Below are 25,854 nucleotides of genomic sequence, written 5' to 3'. Positions count from 1 at the left end.
GCTTCAGGATACCACTCACTATCACAACTGCTTTGTCCTACCTTAGTGCTTTGCCGGGACTTCTCAGTTTTGCCATCACTGCTAGAGGTGCTGACACCACCAGGGGAGGCTCGGCCACGCGACCTGAGCTCCTCTCGGGGCCCCGGAGTCTCCTTCTTCCGTCCACTCCGCATTGACATCTAAGAGAAGAGAAAAACCTTGGGCTCCCCTTCTATGCACTCTCCACCCCAGCACCCCGGTCAGCTGACAGCGTCTGTGGTAACCCACAGCCCTCTCCCACTCCAGTTGTACATTCACCACCCAGCTTTGCTGCAGCACCTCAGGCCTGATACAGGTCTCCTTCTCTCCTAGTCCTTGGTTCCCTAGCACCTCCTCCCCTTTCACCTACCGAGTCTTTGTTCTGTCGAGTCTTCATTCTTTTGGGTGTGGGACCCCCATTCTCCTTGGCCCAGTTGGATGAAAACATAAATTTGTGTCACTTTCTCCCACTTCCACTGTTCCCTGGGAGACTGAGATGATGGGCTCCGGGAACAGGCAGGGTCAGCTCCTCCGGAAAGTGGGGGAGAGCGTGATTCCAGAGCTACTACAAGTTCTCAGTGGACCTTGAAAGACAGAGAGGGAGACCAAGACAGAAAAATGGGAAGACAGAGTGAATTGTGTGTATGATGCCACTTCACGTGAAAATCTCAGCTCATGATACAGACGTTAACTACCACTTTTGCCATAGCTTGTATTTATGGACCTGGGAATCTTCACTAAGAAGAGAACATAATCATAATGCTCCCTGGCTGGAAGTCCCCAGAAAATTATTTAAGATTATTACCTCTTGCTCCCATTGTAGCAGAGTGCTACACACGTGATGGAAGGAAACCAGGTCCCTCCCTATTTGGAGCGTTGAATTTTTATATTACCTCAGTTTGCTTCTTACATTTCACTTCCCTGACTACTTTTTGAAAGACAGGAGTTTAAAAAAACGGCTTCAAAATGTTAGCATTTCAGTTCACAATCATGACTCTTCTGATTTTATTAGCAGCTCTTTGCAGCTGGTCTCAGTGCAGTACTTCACAATACTCTTGCCCTGCTACGTAACTCTCATAGCTCACCCAGAGAAACTGTCTCCAATTGGTTTTTGCTGGGGTGGGGTACATTACGCAAACCCAGCCCCCGCAGCACACACCCACTCAGGAATGCACCAGGTTTGCAACAAGCTTTTTATACAGGGATCTTAACAAGTCCTGTTCACATTGTGCATCTTCAGGGGTGTCCAGTAAACAAATGGATGTGCACTTTAACTTGACATTGCGCACCACAAATGAAACCTGGCTCATTTACCTTCGCATCTCTCCTCAGAACTAGACCCTCCAGGTCCCTGAAGGGTGCCTGCGGCCCTTCTCTGAGCTCTCCCAGCTTGTCACGGTCTTTCTGGGATTGAAAGATCCAGGGCTGAGTGCACGCCACCAGGTGGGGCTTCCCCTGTGCGACACAGAGGAGTACCCCATTTCTGCTCTGGGATGTGCGCTCCCCACAGACTACCACTAGAGTGCATAGTTCCCAGAGAGAAAAGAAGATCTGGTGACTAAGGAATTAAAGTCAAGGAGTCCACTGCATCTGAGACACCTGACTGATAGCTTTAGGAATGGGCTAATGTTTCATGGGCTAGCACAGGAAATTCCAATTCCCACCATCTCTTCCAGCTCTGGGCTGGGAGTGGGTCCTAGAGGGCTACAGTAAGGGCAGTCAGCATAACCTAGCCCAGGGGTCAGCAACCAAAATAGCAAGAGCAGCCATCTTTTTCCAAATTTGGAAAAGAGTCAATAATTCAAGAGCAGCAACACATGTGACTACAAGATGGTCCTTAATAAATAACGTCAGACCATACTTTTTGTAACCTTTATTTTAAGAACAGTGCGCACCGCGCACACAATGATTTGTAATGCCGTACATGTTTACTGCAGGGTGTTCACAAACTTTTTATGTATTCTATTTCCTCACACTTTACATGTGTGTGTTTGTACCACTCTCTTCCCGACTTTCGCCCCCGAACCCACTTTAAATATGCCAGTTTACTTCACATTTCACTTCAGTTTGCCTTCTTAAAACGCGTGTTGCCCTTCCCAGCAGGAACACCACAAGCTTCCTTTTCCTTTTCAAAATCAAGACTTTATCAGCAACATACTCATAATACAGCTACAGTATCATATCCCACAATGCACTGCACATATTAAAAGGGGAGTTATCCAGTGTTTCAAGATCACATATCGTTTGCTATTTAGATATGAGTTGTTCATTTTTGGGATTTTAGACATTCACCGTTTTATTAAAAATAATCAGAGGTTTCTGTTTCTTCTTTTTTTTTTTTTTTAAACTTTGCTATTATAGTGTCAGGAGCCACAAAGAAGTCCTTAAAGAGCCACATGTGGCTCCAGGGCCACAAGCTGCAGACCCCTGCCCTAGCATTAATTCTCTGCTCTAGCAACTGAGTTGGAGCTAGTGGGTTAGAGCAAAGAAACTAGGAGCGAGACTTCCTGGATCCTCTGTGTAGCCCTACCTTTGACTTGCTCTTTCACCTTGGAAATGTCTCTTTCCTGTACAGGCAGTCCTCAGACTTAGGACACAGGCAGTTCCTGAAAATTGCGTCTCAGTCCAAAAAGTTGTAACCTGGAACCTAGATCTAAAAAGCAAAGGATCAAGTGTCAAAGTTGAAACAAACATCAGAAGTCAAAACGTGGTGCCAATTTAGAAACATTGCAAGTGTGTTCATGCAACTCAAATGCTGTAAAAGTAAAGGGTTGCAGATCAGCTGGGGCCCACATAATTTTTCAGACAAAACAATTAAGTAACTTACTTCTAGTCTTTACTGTAAGAATGCAATGATTTAACTAACACATTTTAAATTGATCTACTTAAACCAGAGCAAATCCCTCATGTAGACTCTATTAGGGTTTAAAAAAGAGCTCGATAAATTTTTGCAGGTTAGGTCCATAAATGGCTATTAGCCAGGGGTAAAGTATGGTGCCCTAGCCTTCAGAACAAGGGCAGGAGATGGATGGCAGGAGATAAATCACTTGATCATTGTCTTCTGTTCTCCTTCTCTGGGGCACCCGGTATTGGCCACTGTCGGCAGACGGGATACTGGGCTGGATGGACCTTTGGTCTGACCCAGTATGGCCATTCTTATGTTCTTAGACATGTGAATCAGTTTCAATATTGCTTATATCATTTTAGCTTAGTTTGGTCCTTGGTGTCTACATCAATCCAGCTAAACTGATGAGATTTACAGTATAGACAAGGCCTTGTGATGAGATTTACAGTATAGACAAGGCCTTAGCATTAATGTTTCTTATGTGAGTTTCCCCATAATTCAAATACTAATAAACAAGGAAATTCTAAGCTGAAGACAACATTCATATCCAGTTTCCAAGCATCAGCTCAGTGCCACCATAACATGACAACACTCTAATAAACTCTCTAACACACACTCTTTAAATTCAACAATTCTGTCACCCTGAAGTCACGCATAAAATACTTGAAAATCACACTGTAATGCACAATTTTAATTACAGCCTTCCAAAACTGTTATTTAATAGCTTAACAATGACAACTAGTCTTATCTCCACATACCGTACTCATGTCGCAGAAAGACTACAAAGCTGAATACGCACATTTTTTCTCTTATCTTAAATGGTTCTAGTATCTACAAAATGTAGATCAGATGTATAACAGTTTCAAACTGACACAAATATTATGCCAATTTTTAAGTCAGGGTAATTACCCCCTGGAACAGATCCCTGACAGGTGTGATAATACCACCTGGAATCACTGACTTACAACATACATTTTAGAAAAATATAATCACAAGTTATTTGGGCTCCAGGAAAGACTTCTATGTGAAACTCTATGTTCTCTAATACAAGGGGTCAGACTGGATGATCATAGCAGTTCTTTCTGACTCAGGTTTGTGAAACAGACACATGGTCAGTACATTCATAGTGACACGGAGAGTTGCAGTGACCCCCATATTTAGGGTACAACACAGTTCCTAAACAATCGTCAAGAACATTGGATAATGGGTAGAGATCTACCCTCCTCATGTGGATTTGTTAGAGGACTTTGGAGAGAGGACTTTTGTGGGCCTCATGAAAATCTTTCCAAATTTAACTGAGTTGCAAGATGCTGAAAACTGACATTGCACGTCTATGTTTCAAACAGGGGTGTAAAATCCTGGTTGACCGGTTAATGGATTAACCAAATAAGGTGGGGGTGGCTGGGGAGACCCCAGCTGCTCTGCTTCAGCTGGAGCATCCCTGCCCCTGCCACTGCAGCCAAACCAGAGCAGCCCCTGGTCCATGACAGCCCCTGGCTGGAGCGGCCTCCCCAGCAGCCCCCAACCCACCAAACACCAGGACTGCTCTGGCCGCATTGGAGCATCCCCATAGGCAGTGGCACCCTGGGGCAGGAGTAAACCCCTGCCCATGCTGGGTGGGGGCTGCTCCAGCCCCTACCAGTTAACTGGAATCGGTAAAGCCTCATCCATTTGGGATGAGGTTTACCAGTTAATCTAGAACATCCCTCATTTCAAACCACCCAGCTTGTTCCTAGCTTGCTGCCAAACCACTCAAGATTCCATTTTCACTGGGAGCGCTCTGTCCCAACTTCTCACTCCAGCAGCCCGCACAGAGTGGCCCTCCAGGAAATGGATGCTGCTTCTTTCCCAACTTCTCATAGCCTTTGGCTCGGGGACAAAGGCACTGCACAGGAGATCACGAGGTCTAGCCTCACGTCTGCTAAAAACTACATACTTTTCATGCTCATCACTGAGCAAGGCCTCAAGTTACACAGGCCAGGGACTGACTTTTCCCCTTCATACAGCAGGCTCAAGTGCCATCCACTTAGCTATGCCACTTCTCAGAAAGCATCTGCCAAATACTGGTAGTTGCTTCAGTCGCCTGTAAAATGGGGATACTCTTGCATGTGTAATCAGAGCTTAAATTCTTATAATTTCCCAGGCCTCCCCCACAATGTCTCCTCCCCACCTTCAGCTTATTATAAAATTTCATGGGGGTTGAAAATATTTTCTAAAGCTCCCTTCCAGACAGCTCCGACTGAAGTTAAGCCCTGCATGTAACCGACTGGTTTCAGTGTGTTATGTGCACAGCTAATTTGGGTGGGTGGAAATTGCAATTCCCACAGACTGCAGCACAGAGGTTGGGGAAACTGGACCCCATCTGTCTAGTCTGTGCCTAAGACAAAAAACAACCTGTGGGGGCAAGGGCGAAGAGTTCGACTGACAGGCAGGGCGGGCATGGAGAACGCTGACTGCAGGGACGCGAAGTTACACAGCAGCTAAGGCTTGGTCTACACTAGGCAGGTAAGTCGACTGCAGATACACAATTCTAGCTCCAGCAACTGTGCAGCTAGAATTGATTTATGTGTCATCGACTTACCTGGCCATCCACCCAGAAGAAGGTCGACGGAGGAGTTTCTTCAATCGACGTCCCTTCTATCGCAAGGAGTACAGTGTTGACTGTCAACCCCAGACAGTTTGGTTTCATGCGTAAAACTGATTTCGTTTCAGACACGCAAAATTGAACTCCAGAATATCAAATATGAATGGGTTGATCATCCTCGTGGTATAGACAAGCCACGAGAAGCAAGCAGGCACAGCCCTGGTCTACACTAGAAAATCAGATCTGCCTAAATACATCACTCAGAGTGTGAAAATCCACCCCTTGGGAGGACATAGTTCAGTCGATCTAAGCACCCCTCTTGAGACAGTGCTAGGTCAATGGAAGACACTTCCACCAATCTAGTTACTGTTTCTCAGGAGGTGAATTACTCACTGAGGTCAGAGAATCCCTCCTGTGCGGGCTGCTAACAACTACCTTAAGCGCTGCAGTTCCTCTGTCACACTTTCAGTCTAGACAAGCCCTTAGAGCAGGAGGAGAAGGCTTTTTGTCACTCACACAAAGGGTGTGCGACTGAAAAGGCCAGATGAAGCCCCTACTGCTCCTTAGCCAACTACCAGCAGGCCCTAGGAGACCTGCCCAGCACAGGAGTTGGGTAAGACCTGAGGCATCCATCCCAGACCTACTCTACCCAAAAGGGACATTTATGGGTTTCCCATTTGGGGACACCACTCGCTTCTCATTCAACTCCAACTCCACAAAGCACCTGAAGCTGCAAGGACACAAGTGGGCATTTTTGTTATATCTTCCTGGCACATGGGCATTTAGGGCCTGATCCAGGTTCTACTGAAGTTAATGGAAGTCTCACTTATTGCTGTGTGATAGGTTGGTATCCCCAATTCCCTTTCTTTCCACCTTCTTTTATTTTACCCCTATCTTTCCAAGGAATATATTCTGTTTATAATCTGTCTGCCCTTAATTCTCTGCAACTACAATCTGTAATGTTTTAGCAGGAACTGTCTATTAAGTTATGCACCTAAGTGGAGGTGGCAGGTGCAAAGAACTCAGAGCCAACTGGTCCTTAATTGGGTCAAAGAAGCCCACATGAAGGACTGTGATGTTCTTTATCCCAAACTGTAGGAGCTGGTCCACAGAAGAAACAGCCTACTCCTGCTAAGAGCTAGTGAAGTTTGTCCTTTAGCTCAAATAGTAGAGGTCTGCCAGAAATCAAACCCCACATAACAGAAATTGGTTTTGCCTTTTTTCTTTTTAAAAAATGTAAGAGCTACTAACAAAAAGACCTGAACTAACAAAGCTGCATGAGTCACAAACATCTAGTGGTTAAGAGCGGGGCTAAGCTAAAACTTCATTCAAACTGATGCATTAATGAGTCCCCCTTTTAAGAAAGTTGCAAAAGACAGGGGCCACAGCTAAAACAAAAAGTCTAATGAAGTCCACCAAGAAACTAGCGTCGGCTGGTGGCCAGAAGGTTCAACCAGGTACAGCAGACCTCCGACTTACGTGGGGGTTGCATTCTCGCAACCCCCACATAAGTCAATTTTCCCATGCAATTCAGGGGAGCCAGGAAACTGACCAGGGCAGTTTCCTGGTTCCAGCGAGTGGAGGGGAGCCAGGAAGCAGCCTGGCTCCCCTCTGCTTGCAGAGCCAGGAAACTAACCAGGGCAGCTGCCTTCATCAGTTTTCCTGCTCCTGTCAGTGGCAGCAGCTGAGAGACAGGCTCTCAGCTTCCACTCCTGTCAGGTGTGGCACCTGGCTGCTGCTCCTGACTCTCCTATCAGTGGTGGCCGTCCATTTGGCTGCCGCTGCTGACAGAAACCAGAAAACTGACAAGCACAGCAGCACTGGTCAGTTTTCCCACCCCTCAGAGTTGTGTTAACCTGAAATACGTGAAACTCAAGTGCACGTTTCTCAGGGGTCTACTGTATCGTGAGTGGAGGTAGGGGAGGGGAATAACAACCAACACATTTCCTGCTGTATCCTTCTGTAATGAGAGAGACAAGACTTACCACATTCTTTGTAAACAAATGAAACTACATCAAAGAAATACATATCGCCTATTTCTACTCCCGGCACCCCCAGGGCCCCAAACTATGACTAATCACTTGGATAAAAAAATAAAAGGAACAATACATTTGTTAAACTATGCAGTCAGATTCCTCCTCCCCCAGGACTCTTGTATCCTTCAGAACATAGGATGGACCTGCTCTGGGAATCAGTCAGGGCTCTGTAGCAAGTGCTGTGTCAGATTCTTGTTTCACTTGTAGCAGAAGATGTCAGATGTAAATCAGGCAGGGAACTGCAGGACGAGAAAGGATGGTCTTTGGGTAAGGCAGGTGAATGCAACCCAGCTGCACTACTTTGAGCACCTGATTTACAATATCTGAGGCCTAATTTGCAGAAGTACTGGGTAGGGATGCTAACAGTAATAATTAACTGGTAGAGGCTGGAGCAGCCCCCACACCTGCTGTGGAAAGAGGACTGCTACAGCCTCAAATGGCTGCCATGGGCAGTGTGGTCAGAGCAGCCCCAGTCACTGGTACTGCAGGCACACCACAGGTGGGGAGGCGGGAACAGCCCCTGTCTGTAGCAGAAGGGGCCATTCCAGCCCAGTCAGACTAGAGCAGCCTCCTTGGCTGCCCCCACCCCCACCCCCACCCCGCAATCCATTAACTAGGTAAACCTAGCATTTAACAGGTTAACTAATTACCCAGGATTTTACATCCCTAGTGCCGAGTGCTCACACAGTGATACTTAAGTCAAACACAGCTGGGCCTGCCCAGCACTTTGAGCAAGATGGCAGTGTGGTCTAAAGGTATGAGCACAGGGCTGGGGAATCAGGCAATAAGCAAGTATAATCCTGTGTCTAGCACTGAGCAACTCATTTTGCTTTTCTCTGTGACTGTCTAAGAAATACAGACAATGATACCAAAACCAGTGTTCCTTGTAAGCTGTGTGCTTGTGCAACCACGCAGGAGCGATTCAAGTGCCACCCACCTGATGAGCCGTGCGCCCACAGCTAGGTTTGTGTTTCTCAGGGTGGTGCACATTCACGTAGGCTTTAGTGCACATAACATTTATTTCATACATGGATGGAAAAGATCAGAGGAGGCAGGTGTTGTTAGAGTTAGAGTTAATACAGTGTTTTGAACATACAAATTGCTAGTTAGGGGCAATCTTAATTATGGCATTTCCTAGCTTATGAGAACCTGACTTTACCACCTTAATAATACTTAGTATAAATCTCTAACAACGGCCTGGTCTACACTGGAAAATAGGCCGGCCTAACTACAGCTATGTCTACACTACATGATGAAGTCCGTTTTAAGGCAGTTGGTGACATTGTAAAATCGAGCTATCTTCATGGTGAGAGACAACTCGATGTAGTGTCAAGTTCGAATTTAAAAGTTCAATTTAAGGCTAGTGTGGAAACACCATGTCTTTTAATAGACTTTATTAGCCTCCAGAGGTGTCGCCCAATGTATCCCACATTGCCTTACAGTCGTCCGCTCTGGCCGCTTCTATCTCCGCTGTTCTCCAGGTGCACAAGAATTAGGTAACAGGAAGCCTGCAAAGTTGAATTTGGCAACAAGAAGCCTGTGGTGTCTAGCCTGTGGGATCATGCTTGTAAGAAGGCAAAGAAATAAAGATTTTTCTCAGCCTATCAGTGCAGTGAGCATACTGACCCATTAAAAATAGCCCCAATGTGGAGTTCACAGTTCTGTCTCACCCACTGTAAGCTGAGCACGTGGATTTGTTTTTCCAGCACTGGCACCAACCCCTACCACACCGCACCACATGGCAGCCAGGCTGTTTCCAGGGTTGTGCTTGTATGAGAGGCCGAGAATCTTCTTTTCTGTAGTTTACATATATACACAGGCAGCTCCTCCCTCCTCCACAGGTGCCATGCAGTCAGGGTCTTTCCTGCACCCAACCATAACACCTGGCTAGCTGCCGACCCAATAAAAGGACATGCCTGCTGTTCGGTGTGGCCCATGCTGCGAGGCAGCACCATGTCCTGGCTTGCACGCAGTGAGGCTCCAAAAGCGAGAAAAGATTTTCGGAGGCTTGCTGCCCCTGGGAGCAGAAGGGGATGTCTGCCCCCAGGCACCAAGGATTTTGCAGGCTTGCCCTCCCCCGGCCCCTGGCCTGAGCAAAAATGAAGGGATCATTTCAACTGGTCCTTCAACCAACAACCCTACACCACACATCTACCCATACATGTGGAAATTTGGCAAGCTTCATCCTCCACATTGGACACGTCTGTGTAGTGTAGTGGGAAGCCAAAAACACTGCATCACAAAATGTCTCTTTTCCTAACCTTTATTATCCTTCTCTTTCTTCAAGTTTTGCATTGTTCCTGTAATATTTTCAGGGATGATGTTTCTGGATTCAAGGGGAGCAAGGGGGGCAAGTGGCTGGAGGGCCAGTTGAGATGACACAGACATGTGGGTGATCACAGGTCAGTATAACAGACTCCCTGGCCTGGCACATTACACCTTCTGAAGCCAGCCTGTTTGCAAAAACTACGAGAAGTCCTGTGGCACCTTATAGACGAACAGATTTTTTGGAGCATGAGCTTTCGTGGGCAAAACCCCGCTTCATCAGATGCAATGGAGTGGAGATTCCAGAGGCTGCTCGTAAGTATACAGGGTCAGAAAAAGATGGGTGTACCAGACAGGAGGAAGGCCAGACTTTAGGAGGTCAATTCAGTCACGGAGAATGTGGCCCTCTTCCTGCAGCTGATCTGGAGGTGTCAACACCCAGAGAGGAGAAACTGCTCTTGCAGTTGGCCAGCCACTCCCAGTCTTTGCTCAGTCCTTGATGGTTTCATATTTGCAAATGAATTGCAGCTCTGCAGTTTCTTTGGAGTCTTGTTTCTGAAGTTTTTTTGTTGCAGGATGGCTACTTTTAAGTCAGCTACTGAGTATCCAAGGGGCTTTGAAGTGTTCTCCTACAGGTTTTTGTATGTTACCATTTCTGATACCTGATTTGCGTCGATTTATTCTTTTGCATTGAGACTGTCCAGTTTGTCCAATATATATAGCAGAGGGGCATTGCTGGCACATGATGGCATATATTACGTTAGCAGATGTGCAGGTGAATGAGCCCCTGTTGGTGTGGTTAAGTTCTGTGCTGGTGTCTCTGGCAGGCAGAGTTGGCAGCGAGGTTTGTTGCAGGGATTGGTTCCTAGTTTAGAGTTACTGTGTTGTGGTCTATAGTGGCTGGTGAGGATTTGTGTAAGGTTGGCAGGCTGTCTGTAGGGGAGGACAGACCTGCCTCCCAGGGTCTGTGAGAGTAAAGGATCGTTGCCTGGGATGGGTTGCAGATCACTGATGATGCACTGGGAGGCCTTAGGTGGGGGCTGTATGTGATGGTCAGTGGTGTTCTCTTGTTTTCCTTGCGAGGCCTGTCTTGTAGCAGGTGGCTTCTGGGTACCCATCTGGCTCTATCAATCCGTTTCCTCACTTCCTTAGGTGGGTACTGCAGTTTGAGGAAAGCTTGGTAAAGGTCTTGTAGGTGTTTGTCTCCGTCTGAGAGACTGGAGCAAATGAGGTTGTACCTCAGTGCCTGGCTGTAAACACTGGATTGTGTGGTGGGCCCTAGATGGAAGCTGGTAGATAAGCACAGAGGTCCATGGGTTTCAGTTATAAGGTGGTGTTTATGTGACTATCACTTATCTGCACAGTAGCGTCCACGAAGTGAATCTCTTGTGTGGACTGGTGCAGGCTAAGGTTGATGGTGGGGTGGAAACTATTGAAATCACAGTGGAACTCTTCAAGAGCCTCCTTCCCATGGGTCCAGATGATGAAGATGTCATCAGTATAGAGGAGGGGCACTAGGGGATGAGAACTGAGGAAGTGTTGTTCCAGGTCAGCCATAAAAATGTTGACATACTGTGGGGCCATGCGGGTGCCCAGACCAGTGCCACTGATTTTAAGATATAAATTGTCCTCAAATCTGAAATAGTTGTGGGTGAGGACAAAGTCACAAAGCTTCACCACCGGTTGTGCCTTGGCATCATCAGAGATATTGTTCCTAATAGCTTGAAGTCCATCTTCATGTGGGATATTGGTGTAAAGGGCCTCTACATCCATGGTGGCCAGGATGGTGTTTTTAGGAAGGTCACTACTGAACTGTAGTTTCATCAGGAAGTCGGTGGTGTCTCGAAGATAGCTGGGAGTGCTGGTAGCGTAGAGTGTGAATAGAGAGTCCACGTACCCAGACAATCCTGTAGTGATAGTGCCAAGGCCTGAGATGATGGGGTATTTATACCTTCAAATGAGTGGCACCGCTATGGGCACCCACATGACCCCACAGTATCCCAACATTTTTATGGCTGACCTGAAACAATACTTCCTCAGCTCTCGTCCCCTAGCCTGTTTGGTTTTCCTTTGCCCGTGATTCCCTACTTTTACTTATTTCACTCAAAAAATGGCCGTTTGGTGCTTTTTGTAAAATCTTTGATAATCCAGTTATAAAAGCAAGAGATTTCAGTTAATTTGGCGATCTTTATTGATGCTTTCTTTCCAACCTTCATTTGTTTTGGCAAATTCATTATCAAATGGCTTCCTTCAGACAGGTCATATCAGACTGTGGTTTCAAGGTGGGGCAAAGTAGCTGAGGGACTAGTTGACATGACATCGTCATTCGGGTGATCCCAGAGCGCATACACATTACGATTCCCTACTTTTCCTTCTGGAAAAATGGCCGTTTGCTTTCCACAGGAGGGAAATGAGGGCAAAACGATGTAGGAAGATCTCATATTCCCATAACCACTTGTGGACCATTTTTTTTTCTCTTTACTAAACCAGCAAAAATACTCAGAATGCTACAGGGCTGAGGGAACTGTGGGATAGGTTCCCACAATGCACTGCTGCAACAGTCAACGTCTGGCGATTGAGTCTCGAAGCAATAAGTTCACTTTGTGGGGAATTTGTGGGGAGGTGAGAATACTCACGTTTAAATTTATAAAACCCAGTGTTACAAAAATTGATATTACTGAATCTGAATGTATCTCATAGGGCTTGTCTACACTACCTCCCTACTTTGAAGGGAGGATGGTAAGCAGAGTTTTGGGAGTTTATTAATGAAGCACTGCACTGCATATGCAGCACTTCATTAAGCAAATCCTCCCACTGCGGCAACTTCGAAGTGTTTAACTTCACAGTGCCGGCTTGCGTGTCGCCGCGGCTCACCTGTCGGTACTTCAAAGTACCGACAGGTGAGCCACGGCTACACGTGAGCCGGCGCTTTGAAGTTGCTGCAGGGCGGGGGGATTGCTTAATGAAGTGCTGCATATGCTCTGCAGTGCTTCATTAATAAACTACATGAGAAGTTTTCTTATCTTTTTTTCATTCTCGCTGCTGTTCTCTGAATCCTCTCCAGCTTACCATCATCCTTCCTGAATGGTAGCCACCAGAACTGTACATGCTATTCTAGTGATGCTCAGACCTATCACTAATGCAGAGGTAAAACATTCTGCTCCTGGTCAAGATTCCCATGTATACATGCAAGCATTGCACTAGTCCTTTTGGACACAGCATCACACTGGATGCCCATGTTCAGCTGAGTAGCAACCATGCCCCCCCAAATCTTGTGTCAAGCCATTTCTTACCAGGACGGAGTCCTGCTGCACAGCTTGCATTCTCTGTTCCTAGATGTATACATTTAGCCATATTAAAAACACACTGCTTGCACCCAGCTTACCAACTTGTCTAGAGCAGGGGTGGGCAAACTTTTTACATGGAGCCCCACTTTTCATCCCTGAAATTAGGAGGGCCCTCCCCAGCCTGTCTAATGGAATCCAAATCAATGAACATTTTGATTATGTTTATATGAAAAAAAAAAACCTTTAGGCATGCATAAGAAAATGTCTGTACAATGTAAAAACGTTATTAATTGGTATATAAATGTGAATATACACACATATAAAAGCAGTAACAGATTTCAAAGTTTTTAATGAGATGGATGACCCTGAGACCCAGCAGCTAATCATGCTGCACCCTCCCCTTATAAAACATCATGCCAACTCGAGGGGGCCCACCCCCCACTTTGTGTACCCCTGATGTATATCACTCTGTATCAGTGACCTCTTCACTATTTACCATTCCCGCACTGTGTCTCACATCTGCAGTCTCTCTCGGTGATGATTTCGTTTTCTTTCAAGTCATTAATAGAAATGTTAAATGGTGTAGGATCAAGAATTGATCCCCTCGGGGCCCACCAGGAATGCACCTATTCAAGATGCTTCCCCATTTACAATTACATTTTGACACCTATCAGTTAGCCAGCTTCTAATCTACTTAATGCATGCCATCTTCATTTTATACCATTTGAGGTTTTTTAAAATCAAAAATGTCATGTGGTATCACATCAATGCCTCACAGAAGCCTAAGTCTGTTACGTCAATATGATTACCTTTATCAAACTTGTAATCTCATTAAAAAAGATATCCAGTTAGTTTGACAGATCTATTTTCTATCAATCCATTTTGAGAGTATAATAACGAATTCCATCTTTTAATTCTCTATTAACTGATTCCTGTATCAGCTGCTCCATTATTTTGCCTCAGATTGATGTCAGACTGACAAGCCTACAATTATCCAGGTCATTCTGTTTATGCTTATTAAATATTGGCACATTAGCAGTCTTCCAGTCTAACCTCTCCCGTATTCCAACTCTTGCTTAAAAAACAACAAACAGCAACAAAATCAACATTTAAGTTGCAGAAAGCCCTACAGCTGACTCTTAAAAAAACTTTTGGGTAAAAATGATCCAGGCCTTCACATTTTAAAATGTCTAACTTTAGTAGCTGCTGTTTAACACCCCCAAAAGAGAAGCTAGTGCAATAGAAAGAATCTTATTGTACATGACTACACCTTTTCTCCCACCCCCCAATACAGAACAAAAGTATGCACTGAATACTCCTTTTTCTGCATATACTTAAGTTTGTGGGTACTGTGGGGGAGACTCCACCTGGGATAACAGACTCAGTTGTGGTCTCCTCGATCCCGGAAAGATAGTGACAAACTAGAGGGGTAGCACAGAACTTCAGGGGACTGGGGTGTTAAATACTGGTGACTGAGTCACAAAGTAAGATCAACTGGGCTCACTGAAGCCATGACCGAGGGAGGACCTCAGAACTCTCTGCAAGAGCCCGAGGGGCAAAAACCCCAATGCGTGAGTGTGATTTGCAGGGGGATAAGTGGGGAGAGCTAGAGGGAAAGGAGAGAGATGAGCCAAGGCAAAGCACCACAGGAACTAGCTAACAGCATGGAGGCATCTGAGGGCTGGGACAGGCATCTCTACACCAGAACAGACTAGAGCCCACAGCTTGGAATACTGAGAAACAGGAACCCTACAAAATGGAAAATGGGAGAATGATCTTGCTCTGATCCATAAATTCAGGGTTGGAGGCAACCATGTGGCATGTTTCTAAACTACACTCCATGATCCTAAGTTTTCACGGCCTGCTGAGTCCCAGCACCGTCAATGTTTGAAGTTCCCACCAATTTTCCCCAATTCCGACAGTGATTCTCTGCCAGCTGTCCCAGAGTCCTCACCACACCTAACCTTCCCACCTAAGAAACAAGATCCAGCTTTGCAAGCAGCAGAAGTTGGGTAGATCCTGCCTAAATTTACACCTGAGCCTGGGAGATACATATCAAAGCAAAGACCAACTTTAGGAAGGAGGGGGTCCCCAAAATACCTGCCATCTCAGAAATGACAGCAACCACTCAGGACTTACTGACCAGAAACGAGGAAACTATCAGCCCTTATTAACGTAGGACCTGCCATTATCCAACAAGCACCTAAGCTGGAGACAGACAGTTGCTCTAGCCAATACCATATATTAGCCGGAGTGATCCCACTAGGCATCTTATGAAGAAGGTGCAGGCACATCTCTCTTGTAGGGCACACGGCACAGCCAGGGCTGTATCAGCCTCTTACTTGGCTGTCAATACTGTACTAGGCAATTTTAAGGACAAAAATCAACAAAAAAACCCTTTACCCTCTGAGCTCCTGAGATCCCAAAGCCCACTCACAAAGTGACAGAAGAGCTGGTGGCTTAATGTACGAATGTCCCTTGTTCAGCAGAGCCAATACAATGAATGGCTGCAATTAAGGGAAGGCCAAGAAGCCTCTCAGGAAGGGCCTGTAAAAGTGGTGATGCTTCCAGTTATAGTTATGCTAAAGATGTTGTCAACAGATGTTCTCTCTAGAGAAGGCAGTCATAAGCGTCCACTCTCAGGAAGCACTGCACTACGGAACAGAGCCATCCTGGTCTAAGTCTTGAATGCCCCTCAGGAAGTATCTCCTGGTAAAGAGTTAGCTGTGACCCCATCAGGTTGTCCATCAGGCAGTTACCCACAGCATAATGGGGTCACTCAACAGTAGGCTACAGCTGCCCATCAGGCAGAAGGAAGCTCGGTGGAAGATAGTGTGCAATGGGCAAAAACCTACAGGACAACATTCTTTGAGAACCCTTGCTCTAAGCCTGAGTGAAACCACCAGCTACAAAGACATCCCAAAGTAGACAATCATGTTCTAAACCTGGGAGTAACTATCACCTTCAGAAAAGTTACTTACTGAAAACCTGTGACTTATCCCTGGGTGAGACCATCATCCCTGGAGGGACCTGGGCCAGCAGTAGCTGATGCAAGTGAAACAGTAGCCCACAGAAGCCCTTCCAGACTGGCAATTGTGACACAGCCTTGAATTACTATAATCCACATCCACTTGAAGAACTGTTTGAAAACCTGCACTACACACAACAGAAGAGTCCAAGGGACAAACATGGCCTGAACCCAAGGAAAACACTAACACATGAAGCCGGTGTCAACAGAACAGCTAGGATGTTTCCCTAGTGAGCGTGTGGGGAATAAAACAGTCTATTGAAGGCTGTGACAACAACACAAACAAATAAAGGGACAAGTGTGGTTTCTCTCAGGGTAAAACTATTACTGACAGAGACTCTGGCTGATGGACAATCTTGGATAAATTTGCACCTGATAGAAATATTGGGCAGGGGGGTTATAAATAACAGTAAGGACAGACTGATACTGAGCAATCTGGACTAGTGAGTTCATGCATTGTAATACAGCCAAGTGGAAGGTCATACATAAAGGAGCAAATAATGTGGGTTTCACTCCCAGGAAGAGAGGCTGCATCCTGGGAAGCAGTGACTCCAGAAGGCCTTGTGGGTCATGGTAGATAACATACTGAACGTGAGCTCCCATTGAGATGCAATGGCAAACAGGGCTGATGAAATCCATGGATGTGTAAACAAAATATTGAGTAGCAGTAGGGAAATGCTATTACCTCTGTATACAGCACCGACGGCTCACTTGCGGAATACCCATGCCCACACTTCAGAAATGATGTTGAGACACTGGAAATTATTCAGAGAAGAACTACAATAAAGTTTTTAAGCCAGGAAAACCTGCCTTATAAAGAGAGACTTAAGAAGTTCCATGTATTTAGCTTATCAAAAAGAAGGTGAAAGAGCGACTTGATCACAGTCGAAGTACATACATGGCAAGAAGATTTTTGAAAGTGAACAACTTTTAATCTACCGCTACAGGTCCAACTGCTACAAGCTGAAGATTCAACTTGAAAATTAACTGCAAATTTTTAACAGTTAGGGGAATGAACCACTGGAACAATTTATTTGGAAGTAAGGGGGATTCTCAGTCAGCTGAAATGTTAAAATGAAGACAGAATGGCTGTCTAAAAGATACGCTCTAGGTCAGTATTTCCCAAATGGCGTTCTGCAAAACCAAGTGAAAATAATGGTTCAGTGAGCAAATTGCATTACAATAACATTTTATGATTTAAAAAATATTTAAGCATTTATGAAGTTTATTAAAATCCATTTTCATTTGTGTTTGCCATGATAAGTGCCCCTGCATAATGCCAGCGTAGCCACAGAATGGGGATGATGAAGTCACTACTCAGCACTGCACGCACAGTCAATGGTGCCCTCACCTGCTATATAGCACCATAAATCCCCATACTCACTCTCAGGGAGCGTGGATCATTTTGGGGTGGCTTATGTCGAGAATGTGCAGTTTGTCAATTGTTACCCGTCGTCAGCACACGCTTGTGCAAAACTGGGTTCTTGAATTATGCAGCAACAAAAACGAAACACAGGAATCGACCGATTACTGCACCAGATATGCAAGTCCAACTTTCCCATATTAAACCAAATATAAAAAGAACTTGCCAAGAAAAGAAGAAAGACCACTCTTTGCATTGAACATTTGCAATATAACACATATTAGTTTTTGAGCTTTATTTTTGTACACATTAAATGTGTTTTTTTTAATATGTACAATTAAACTAAATGTTGATCTCATGATCTTGTTTAGCATTTGTTTATTATTATCCTTGCTTATTTGTGGTCTACTTTTTCAGGTCCATATATAAGGTTGTTATTAGAATTCCACACAATTCTTTCATGTTTAAAAGGGTTCTGCAGCCAAATAAAATTGGGAAGCACGGTTCTAAGTCAACCAGAAGTTATGTCTTCATGAAAGAATCACTGGACAACTAGTGTGCCCTTTGCTCAGCAAGGAAGGGGTCATACTATATGGTCTTAATGGTCCAGCCAAACTTTATTATGTATTAATTTAACATCCAGGTAGACATCAATCACCAAGATGCTAGTAGATGACTGTAGAGTAGTCCTGAGTGAAATCATTTGTAAGGACATGGTCAGCTGGGCAGCCCTGAACTAACCCTCAGCAACACCTGTGCAAGAAAAAATTAAAAATAAAGAAGAACAGTCATGACCTAACTATCAGGGTGAAATCAACTTAAATTTCTTCATGGTATTGTCATCTACACTGACACTTACAGTGCTGAAACCTTCCTAGCTCAGGGGTCCAAAAATCACCCCACGGCACTGTAAAGTGGCAGTATAGACAGTGTTGATAGACAGTGTTGTGGTTCTCCTCAGGATGGTAGGTATTTCCCTTGAGAAGGTGGTTTTATTAGGCTATGGTCACATAGCAAAGTTATTTTGAGATAACAGCTGTTATTTTTAAATAACTTTGCTATCATCTACACTACCTAACTGCTATTTCAAAATAAATTATTTCAAAATCAGTAAACCACATTGCAGGAGGAATAGGTGCTCTTCATTTCAAAACAGGTGCTGTTAAAACAGACCACCGCGCTTATTTCAAAATAAGCACTATTCACTGTCATAACAGCACCTATTTCAAAAGTTATTTTGAATTAGGTGCTATTTCAAAATAAGCACTGTGCATGCAGACTATATATTTCAAAATAAGTTTTTGTGGATAGCAGCCCTATTTTGAAACAGCAGTGTTGGAGTTGCTTATTTCAGAGTCAGGCTGCTGTGTAGATGTAGCCTTATGGTGCTGGAGCAGCCAAGTGCAGCCCTTTAACATCATCTGTATAGAGAATTTCAGGCACTTGCTTACTGGTACTCCATACTGGCTAATATTGGCTCTTTTATCTCCACCCTAACTGAAGATGAAAATGTCTTACATATGTCATTTGTATATGGAGACATGCCTGTCTCATAGAGCTAGAAGGGACCTTCAGAAGTCATTAAGTCCAGGCCCCTGCCCTCTCACAGCACGAACAAAACACCACTCCTGGAATTGTTTTTTTTTAAATCTTCTTGCCCCAGCCCTCTCAATAGCCTCCTCAAGGACTGAGCTCACAACCCTGGGTTTAGCAGGCCAACGCTCAAGCCATGGAGCTATCCCTCCCCCATTCACGAAGGCTGGACAACCACAGAACAACTGTGATTAAAGCTATTTCCAATATCAAACCTGCCTGCAGGAAAAACCATAGCCAGCGAGGCCCTGGATGCCCAGTATGGATAATTACTCAGTAACCAAGTTTACATTGATTCACAACATAAAGCGGGGGGGGGAGACACAAAAAAAACAAGAGTACCCTTGAATAAAATTCCAGTTATCAACAGTAGCTTGTAGAACAAAGAATCATAGTAAAATTTCCCCACAAAACTGATCCCTGACAAGTGACATCCCGTGGACAATAAACATGGGGAAAGAGTGCACCCCTCTCTCAGCAAAACCTAATGGGGCTACTACTGGGTAAAACTGCCCAAAGACAACAAGATAGTTACCCTTGAGTTTGCAGGTAAAAAACACAGTGGCAGCCCTGTCCATTAAAAATTGTTATCTCATGGGAGACAGTAACAAATAGTTGTACATACAATACCCTAAAATAACAAACTATTGCAGTCAGAGGAAATGTGTTACAGAATACCTTGGAGGGCATGTCCTGAGCGAGGAATTAACCTAGGCTCTTAGGCTGTCTACACACAGACCACTTTCTTCGAAAGTGGCATGGTAATACACGGCCCAAAATATGCTAATGAGGTATGGATGCAAACTCCCCATGCCTCATTAGCATACAGTCACATGATTTGGAGTCCGGAAGACCATTCTTCCAGACTCCAAAACACCGTTTAGAAGCGCAGCCCCAGGGAGGTCTTCCGGAAGGAAGTCCTTCTTCTGGAGGCCCCTTCTTCCCAAAAATTTTCAGGAAGAAGGGGCCTCTGGAAGGAGGACTTCCTTCTGGAAGCTGCCCCGGGACTGCGCTTCTACATGGCGTTTTGGAGTCCAGAAGAACATGCTTCCGGACTCCAAATCATGTGACCGTATGTTAATGAGGTGTGGGGAATTTGCATCCACACCTCATTAGCATATTTCGGGCCATGTATTACCATGCCACTTTCGAAGAAAGTGGCCTGTGCAGAAACGGCCTTATTCCGGTATTGCCCCTAAATCCCTGTGTGCCCACACACAAAACCCTCTTCACCAAGGTTGGGGTGCTTTCAACCTGAGATATCTGGCTCCGCTAGGGGTATGGGCCAATACCTAAATGAGACTTTCACATGAGCACGTACGCTACTCACATTGATGTGAGAATGCAAGCTAAATCACTTGCGTGCTTACAGGCCCCCAGTCAGTGCCTTCCCACAATTACTCCTGTAGCCAGAAGAGCAGACGAAACCTCCCAGAGTTCACTGGGAAAGTATCTTAGACACATCTACACTACCAGGGAAGATCGACCCACTCAGGTTCAATCTTCCAGGGCTCAATTTCGTGCGTCTAGTATGGGTGCATGAAATCGACCTCTCAGGGGTCACAGTCAACTGCTGTACTCCTCACAACTCAAGAGGAGTAAGGGAAGTCGACTTTCCCCAGGACAGACAGCCAAGTTAGCCAAGTGCAGATACAATGATTCTAGCTATGCAATTGCTGTGGCCAGAATTGTGCATCTGTAGTTGACTTATTTTACCAAGTGTAGATGTAGCCTTAGAGCAGTTCAACTTGCTGCAGGCAAAAAAAAAAAAACCAAAAAAAAAAACCATAGGATGTGTGCTCCAGAAGTGCTAGCAGCACATATGGGTTTATGCAGTTCCAGTGAGCACATAGTAACAACTGTACAGCTTGGCAAGGTGGCTGCTCACACCCAGGCTAAGCCAACTTTGGGAAGATCATTGGTGTTAATGCTGCACTGAAGGTGTGTCTTAAGAGTGGCCCAGAAGGTTTTCAAAAACACTTATTTTACATAGGCACATTCTCTAATCATACCCAGTGTATTTGACTTCCCTCTCAGATTATTGGCTTGTAAGTATATTATGGAGAGTTGACATTTTATCCTTTTTTTTTTTGGCTTTTGTAAAAGTAAAACTAGGTTACTATTTCACTGGTAAAATTCCACCATAAGAACCTGCAGCAAAAACGAAGTGATAAACACATGACACATACTTTGCACTTCTAGGGTATCTTTTAAATCAGAGGTGTGCAAATTGGGGGGGTGAGTCCCCGGGGCAGGAAATTTCATAAGGGCTGGGTGTCAGAGTCACCTACCTCATTAAAACTGTTGAAATATGTTACTGTTTTTATGTATGTGTGTTCACATTTATAGACCAATAAATAAAGTTTTTACATGCTACATACTTATTTTCTTACATATGCCCAAAGCTTTTTTTTCTATGACCATAACCAAAATTTCCATCAGTTTGGATCACATTAGACAGGTTGTGGGACTCCGATGATTTCAGGGATGAAAAGTGAGGCTCAATGTAAAAAGTGTGCTCATCCCCTGTTGCAGATAAGCATCTGATGACACTAAACTTTCAGGGGATGCAAAACCCCACAGAGGACAATGAAGTAGTTCACATGGTCAAAAGAAAGTAGAGAGATGACCAGGAAATAACAAAACCTGGACAAATACAGCTAACATATTGAGAGGAAATACTCTGAAACCCAGATTCTCAGGCCTGGTCTACACTAGGGATCAAAGTCAATGCTGAATACATTATTCCAGCTGTGCCACTAGCGTAGCTAGAATCGACATACCAGGATTGACTTTCTTCCCTGGTGTACATCAGGGATCTTTGTGCTCATGCCAATGTCCCTTACTCTGTGCATCAGTGTGGAGTACCAGGGTCAATGGCTGAGCCCAGGTGGATCGATTTTGCCACATCTTCACACACGCGACAAAAATCGATCCCTGGAAGAGCAATGGCTGCACGCCAACTCCCACATAAGTGCAGACATACCCTCAATGGAAAGGAGATGCCTGTAGAGCAGGAGCAACAAAAAGACACCAGAGAAGAAGTGTCATCATACAGGAATTTCAATGGGACAGAGCTGAAAAAGTGATCAATTCGATTTTGGGAACTTTATATTATACTGTTACAGTTATGCTGGTCTAATACATGTGTGGACACTCACAGATTGGAATAAAAGTGTCTACATGGGGAGTTATTCCATTTTACCTATGCCCCTAAGTTTCCAATGCAATTCTATGTCGGCAAATCCTACAGTGACTGCAGTAGAAGAGGGTTAGCAAATTTTATCATTCAGAGTACATTTAATTCGCATTTTATGAGAGTTTTACTGGTTCAGGTGACAGCCTTATCATTGCATGTTCTCTCACAGCCACACTGAAAAGCTCAGTCAAGAATTCAAACAATTTCCCTGAGACCACAAATGGAAAAGGGGTCCTTCTGCTGAGAAACACCAGATCATCCAGTCCAGGAACAGAGCAAGTAACAGCCAGCATGAAGTCTAGCTGTGCCTCACTCGGGCCCTAACAACCAACAGCAGTCACTCACATGAACAAGTCATTACAGAGTCACAAAAACATGAAAATAATTACTTGGGCAGGGAGAGAAGAGAATGAAATTCTTCAAACAAATTAATCTCAATTAATAATTTGACTAGCTCCATCCACAGCCCTCCTCCCACAATGGGTAAGAATTTCCATCCACCTGCTTAAGTGCAGGTACTTCCCCCAGAGATGACAAAGAAGGATCTGGAGATGGATAAAACGTTGTATAACCACAGCAAGACAGAAGAGCCTTTACCAGTAGGGCCCTTCCAAGTCACAGTCCCTTTTGGTCAATTTCACGGTCACAGGACTTTAAATGTCACATTTCATGATTTCCAGCTATTTAAATCAGAAATTCCAGGGTGTTGTAATTGTAGGGGTCCTGACCCAAAAAGGAGCGGTGCGCAGGTGGGGTTACAATACTGCTACCCTTATTTTTGCTCTGCTGCAGAACAGCTGGGGAGCTGTAGTGTGGTGGCTGCTGATTGGTAGCCCAGCCCTACAGAAGTAAGGATGGCATGCTGTGCTATTGCCACCCGCTGCTCGCGGGGCGCTGCCTTCTGAGCTTGGTGTTTCACCAATAGCCATCAGGCTCTGCCTGCCCAGCTCTGAAGGCAGAGCAGAAATAAGGGTGGCAAATCCCCACTCCCCAGTTAAATAACCTTGTAACCCTCTTACAACTCTCTTTTGGGTCAAGACCCCCAGTTTCAGAAACTCTGGTCTCCCCCCCCATGCAACTGGTATAGTATAGGGCAAAAGCACACAAAAAGCCAGATTTCATGATCCACGATACTTTTTACATGCCCGTTAATTTAGTAGGGCCTTATTTAGTAGTCGTGAAGCAATGAACAATTCCATGGTAGTAACAAGGGCATCTTAACAGACTGTGCCTAGATCAAGCTGGTCACAAAAAGAAACCCAATGATAAATAATGTGAAGAAACTGGCCAACACAACAGCCACGCCATCGCTGTTATAAAAGTCAATCCAAATGCAAGCGGTGATAACGCATCAGCTTACGCAATGGTGACCAAATGCTCAGAACTACAGTAACCAACTGGGCAACAATGGCCCATGTAACCACAAGCCAATGGCCTACAGAGCACAACTGACATGTTGGCTGGTCTGCACGAAAACAACACTGAGGGCAGCATGCGAAACACAGGACCAAATCCAGGACCAACCTATAGCAACCCAAGAGTCAAGATCACAGGCCAGCCCCAGGGCAAGTGGAACAGAGGGCAACGGGCAACCTGATGACAACCCACTCGCCGGCCAGTCGCCTGCACGCTGGTGCTCTGGCCACCTCTCTCGGCGGTATCGCAGAGTGGGCTGGGGATAGGCCCTCCCCCCACGGCGGCGTGGGAACGTGGGGCTCCCCACGAGGATCACTGCCCCTCCCCACGGCACGGCTGCACCGGGGCCGAGACCCAGAGACAATTCGGGGAAAGGAGCCGCCGCGGGGGCGGGAGACAGCCCGGGACCACGGCGCCTTGGCCTGGGGCCTTTCCAGCGTCGCTCCCGCACGGCGCCGGGCTGCGCCTCGCTGGGGAACCCTCCCCAGGGGCACCCCCGCGCCCGAACCCCGCGGGCACCGGGGCGCTGACGTCACGCCGCGCGCCGCTGGCCCCCGCCCACCTCCATCGCCCCCTGCCGGGGGGGCGCCGCGCAGGCAGCGGGAGCCTCCCGGGGACCCCGTCTCCTCCCCACCCAGCTGGCAGCGCTGCGGGCCCGGCCCCGGCGGGGTTAAACGGCGGTCCTGCCCCGCCCCGCGGGGCCGACACGCGTGAGGCGGGCGGGGAGACACTGACCCGCGGCGGAGCGGGACTCACCGAGGCTCCCGGGAGCAGCTGGCTTGGCGGCGCGCGGTGGGGTGGGGGAAGGGCGCGAACTACGCCCCCTTCCTGCCTCGGCGCGGCCCCGGCTGCGAGCTGCGAGGCGGCGGCCGGAGGCGCGGGGCCGTGGAGCAGCGCAGCCCCCCGCAGCCGCTTTCAAACGCCGCCCCGCCGCTAGCCCTTAGCCGCCTCCCATTTCCGAGGCGCCCCCGCCGCGCTGTCACCCCCGGCAGCGTCCGCCCGGCCCGGCCGTCACCTCCCTCCCGCTAGCTAGCACCAATGTTGCTCTCCGGAGCCGGCGGGCGGGGGTGTGTGTGCGTGCGAGCGAGCGAGCCGCGCCGGGGAGGGCGAAGGCGGAGGAGCGGGGGGAGGAGAAAGCGGGGGAGAGGGACGGGAGAGGGACGGGGGGCGCGCGCGCTCGCTCGGTGGGCGGCACAAGGCCCCGGCGCTTAGCTGCGGGCGCGTGCCCCAGTCCCGCCCCCCTCCGCTAGGGGTAGGGGGGCCGGGCGCGCCGCCCGTGCTGGAGGGAGCGGGCCAGGCTCGGAGGGGCCCAATAAAAGTTGGGGGCAGAGAGGAGCTCGGCGATCGCCTCAGCAGCTTTGTCCCTCTCCGCTCGGCCCTTCTGCCCCCAGGAGCCTGCCTGCGCGCCGCGCTGGGGCTCTCCCGGCGCCCTCCGCCCCCCAAGCCTGTCTGGCTCCACGCTCCTTTCTTGCCCCAGTTTCCTGCAGTCTCTCCTCCCTTCCCACTCCCCAGCACAAAGGGACGGCCGAAGCCTGCAGCGTTTTTGGCAAGGCAGACCCGGGAGCAACCGAATCCGAGCGGAAAGGGAGGGAAGAAGCGGATTGGATCGCTCAGGAACGGGAGTGCTCCGCTGCCCGGCCTTCCCGAAGGAGCAGGGGCAGCCCGCCGTGTAGCTCCAGGGCCGGGGTGGGGCAGGCGGAGGGGATGGAGTGCAAAGACCTCCAGGTATCCCCTGAGCCGGGGACTGGCTCAGCCGGGAGTGAAACAGGCCAGGGAGGTCCAGAGGGGACCACAGTTATGAAACTGATTTACTCAAAACTTACTTATAACTCCTGTTCCTTAAGCCCCTCAGAATTTATTTGTCACTAAGGTGCAGCCACCTCTGGGGCAGTAGGTTGTGGCTATTTTAAACTAAAGCTAAGAGGCACCCTGCTAGGAATAGCTCAGTGGTTTGAGCATTGGCCATGTAAACTCAGAGTTGTGAATTCAATCCTTGCAGAGGCCCCATTAGAGGTCTGGGGCAAATAGATTTTAAAAAAATCTGTCAGGGATGGTGCTTGGTCTTGCCAAGAGGGCAGGGGACTAGACTCCATGACCTCTCAAGGTCCCTTTTGGTTGTACCAGATATCTATATCTCCATTTATTGTACTGTATATAATGGACACTGCAAGGAATGTAAAAAGACATTGAGATTTGGTCAGAAGGATGGGAATTAACAAG

At 46.8% G+C, this 25,854-nt stretch overlaps 1 protein-coding gene across 2 annotated transcripts in view; it reads right to left on the bottom strand.

The window, feature by feature from the left end:
* Window positions 1–25,854, bottom strand: part of ATN1 (atrophin 1) — a 48,632-nt gene that overhangs the window by 13,991 nt on the left and 8,787 nt on the right. Inside the window, exons 1-4 of one of the 2 annotated variants that reach the window (XM_075001661.1) lie at window positions 24,391–25,098; window positions 2,549–2,671; window positions 389–602; window positions 42–179 (exon numbers count right to left, since the gene is read on the bottom strand). In XM_075001661.1, coding sequence (XP_074857762.1) covers window positions 42–179; window positions 389–466 — 216 coding nt within the window. In that variant the 5' untranslated portion in view covers window positions 467–602; window positions 2,549–2,671; window positions 24,391–25,098. Of the gene's footprint in view, window positions 1–41; window positions 180–388; window positions 603–2,548; window positions 2,672–24,390; window positions 25,099–25,854 lie in introns of those variants that run through there. The other variant, XM_075001669.1, reaches the window with a different exon arrangement.

This window comes from Carettochelys insculpta, chromosome 1, assembly GCF_033958435.1.
Source record: "Carettochelys insculpta isolate YL-2023 chromosome 1, ASM3395843v1, whole genome shotgun sequence".
Lineage (NCBI taxonomy): Eukaryota > Metazoa > Chordata > Testudines > Carettochelyidae > Carettochelys > Carettochelys insculpta.
This window is presented reverse-complemented; position numbering and strand designations above follow the sequence as displayed.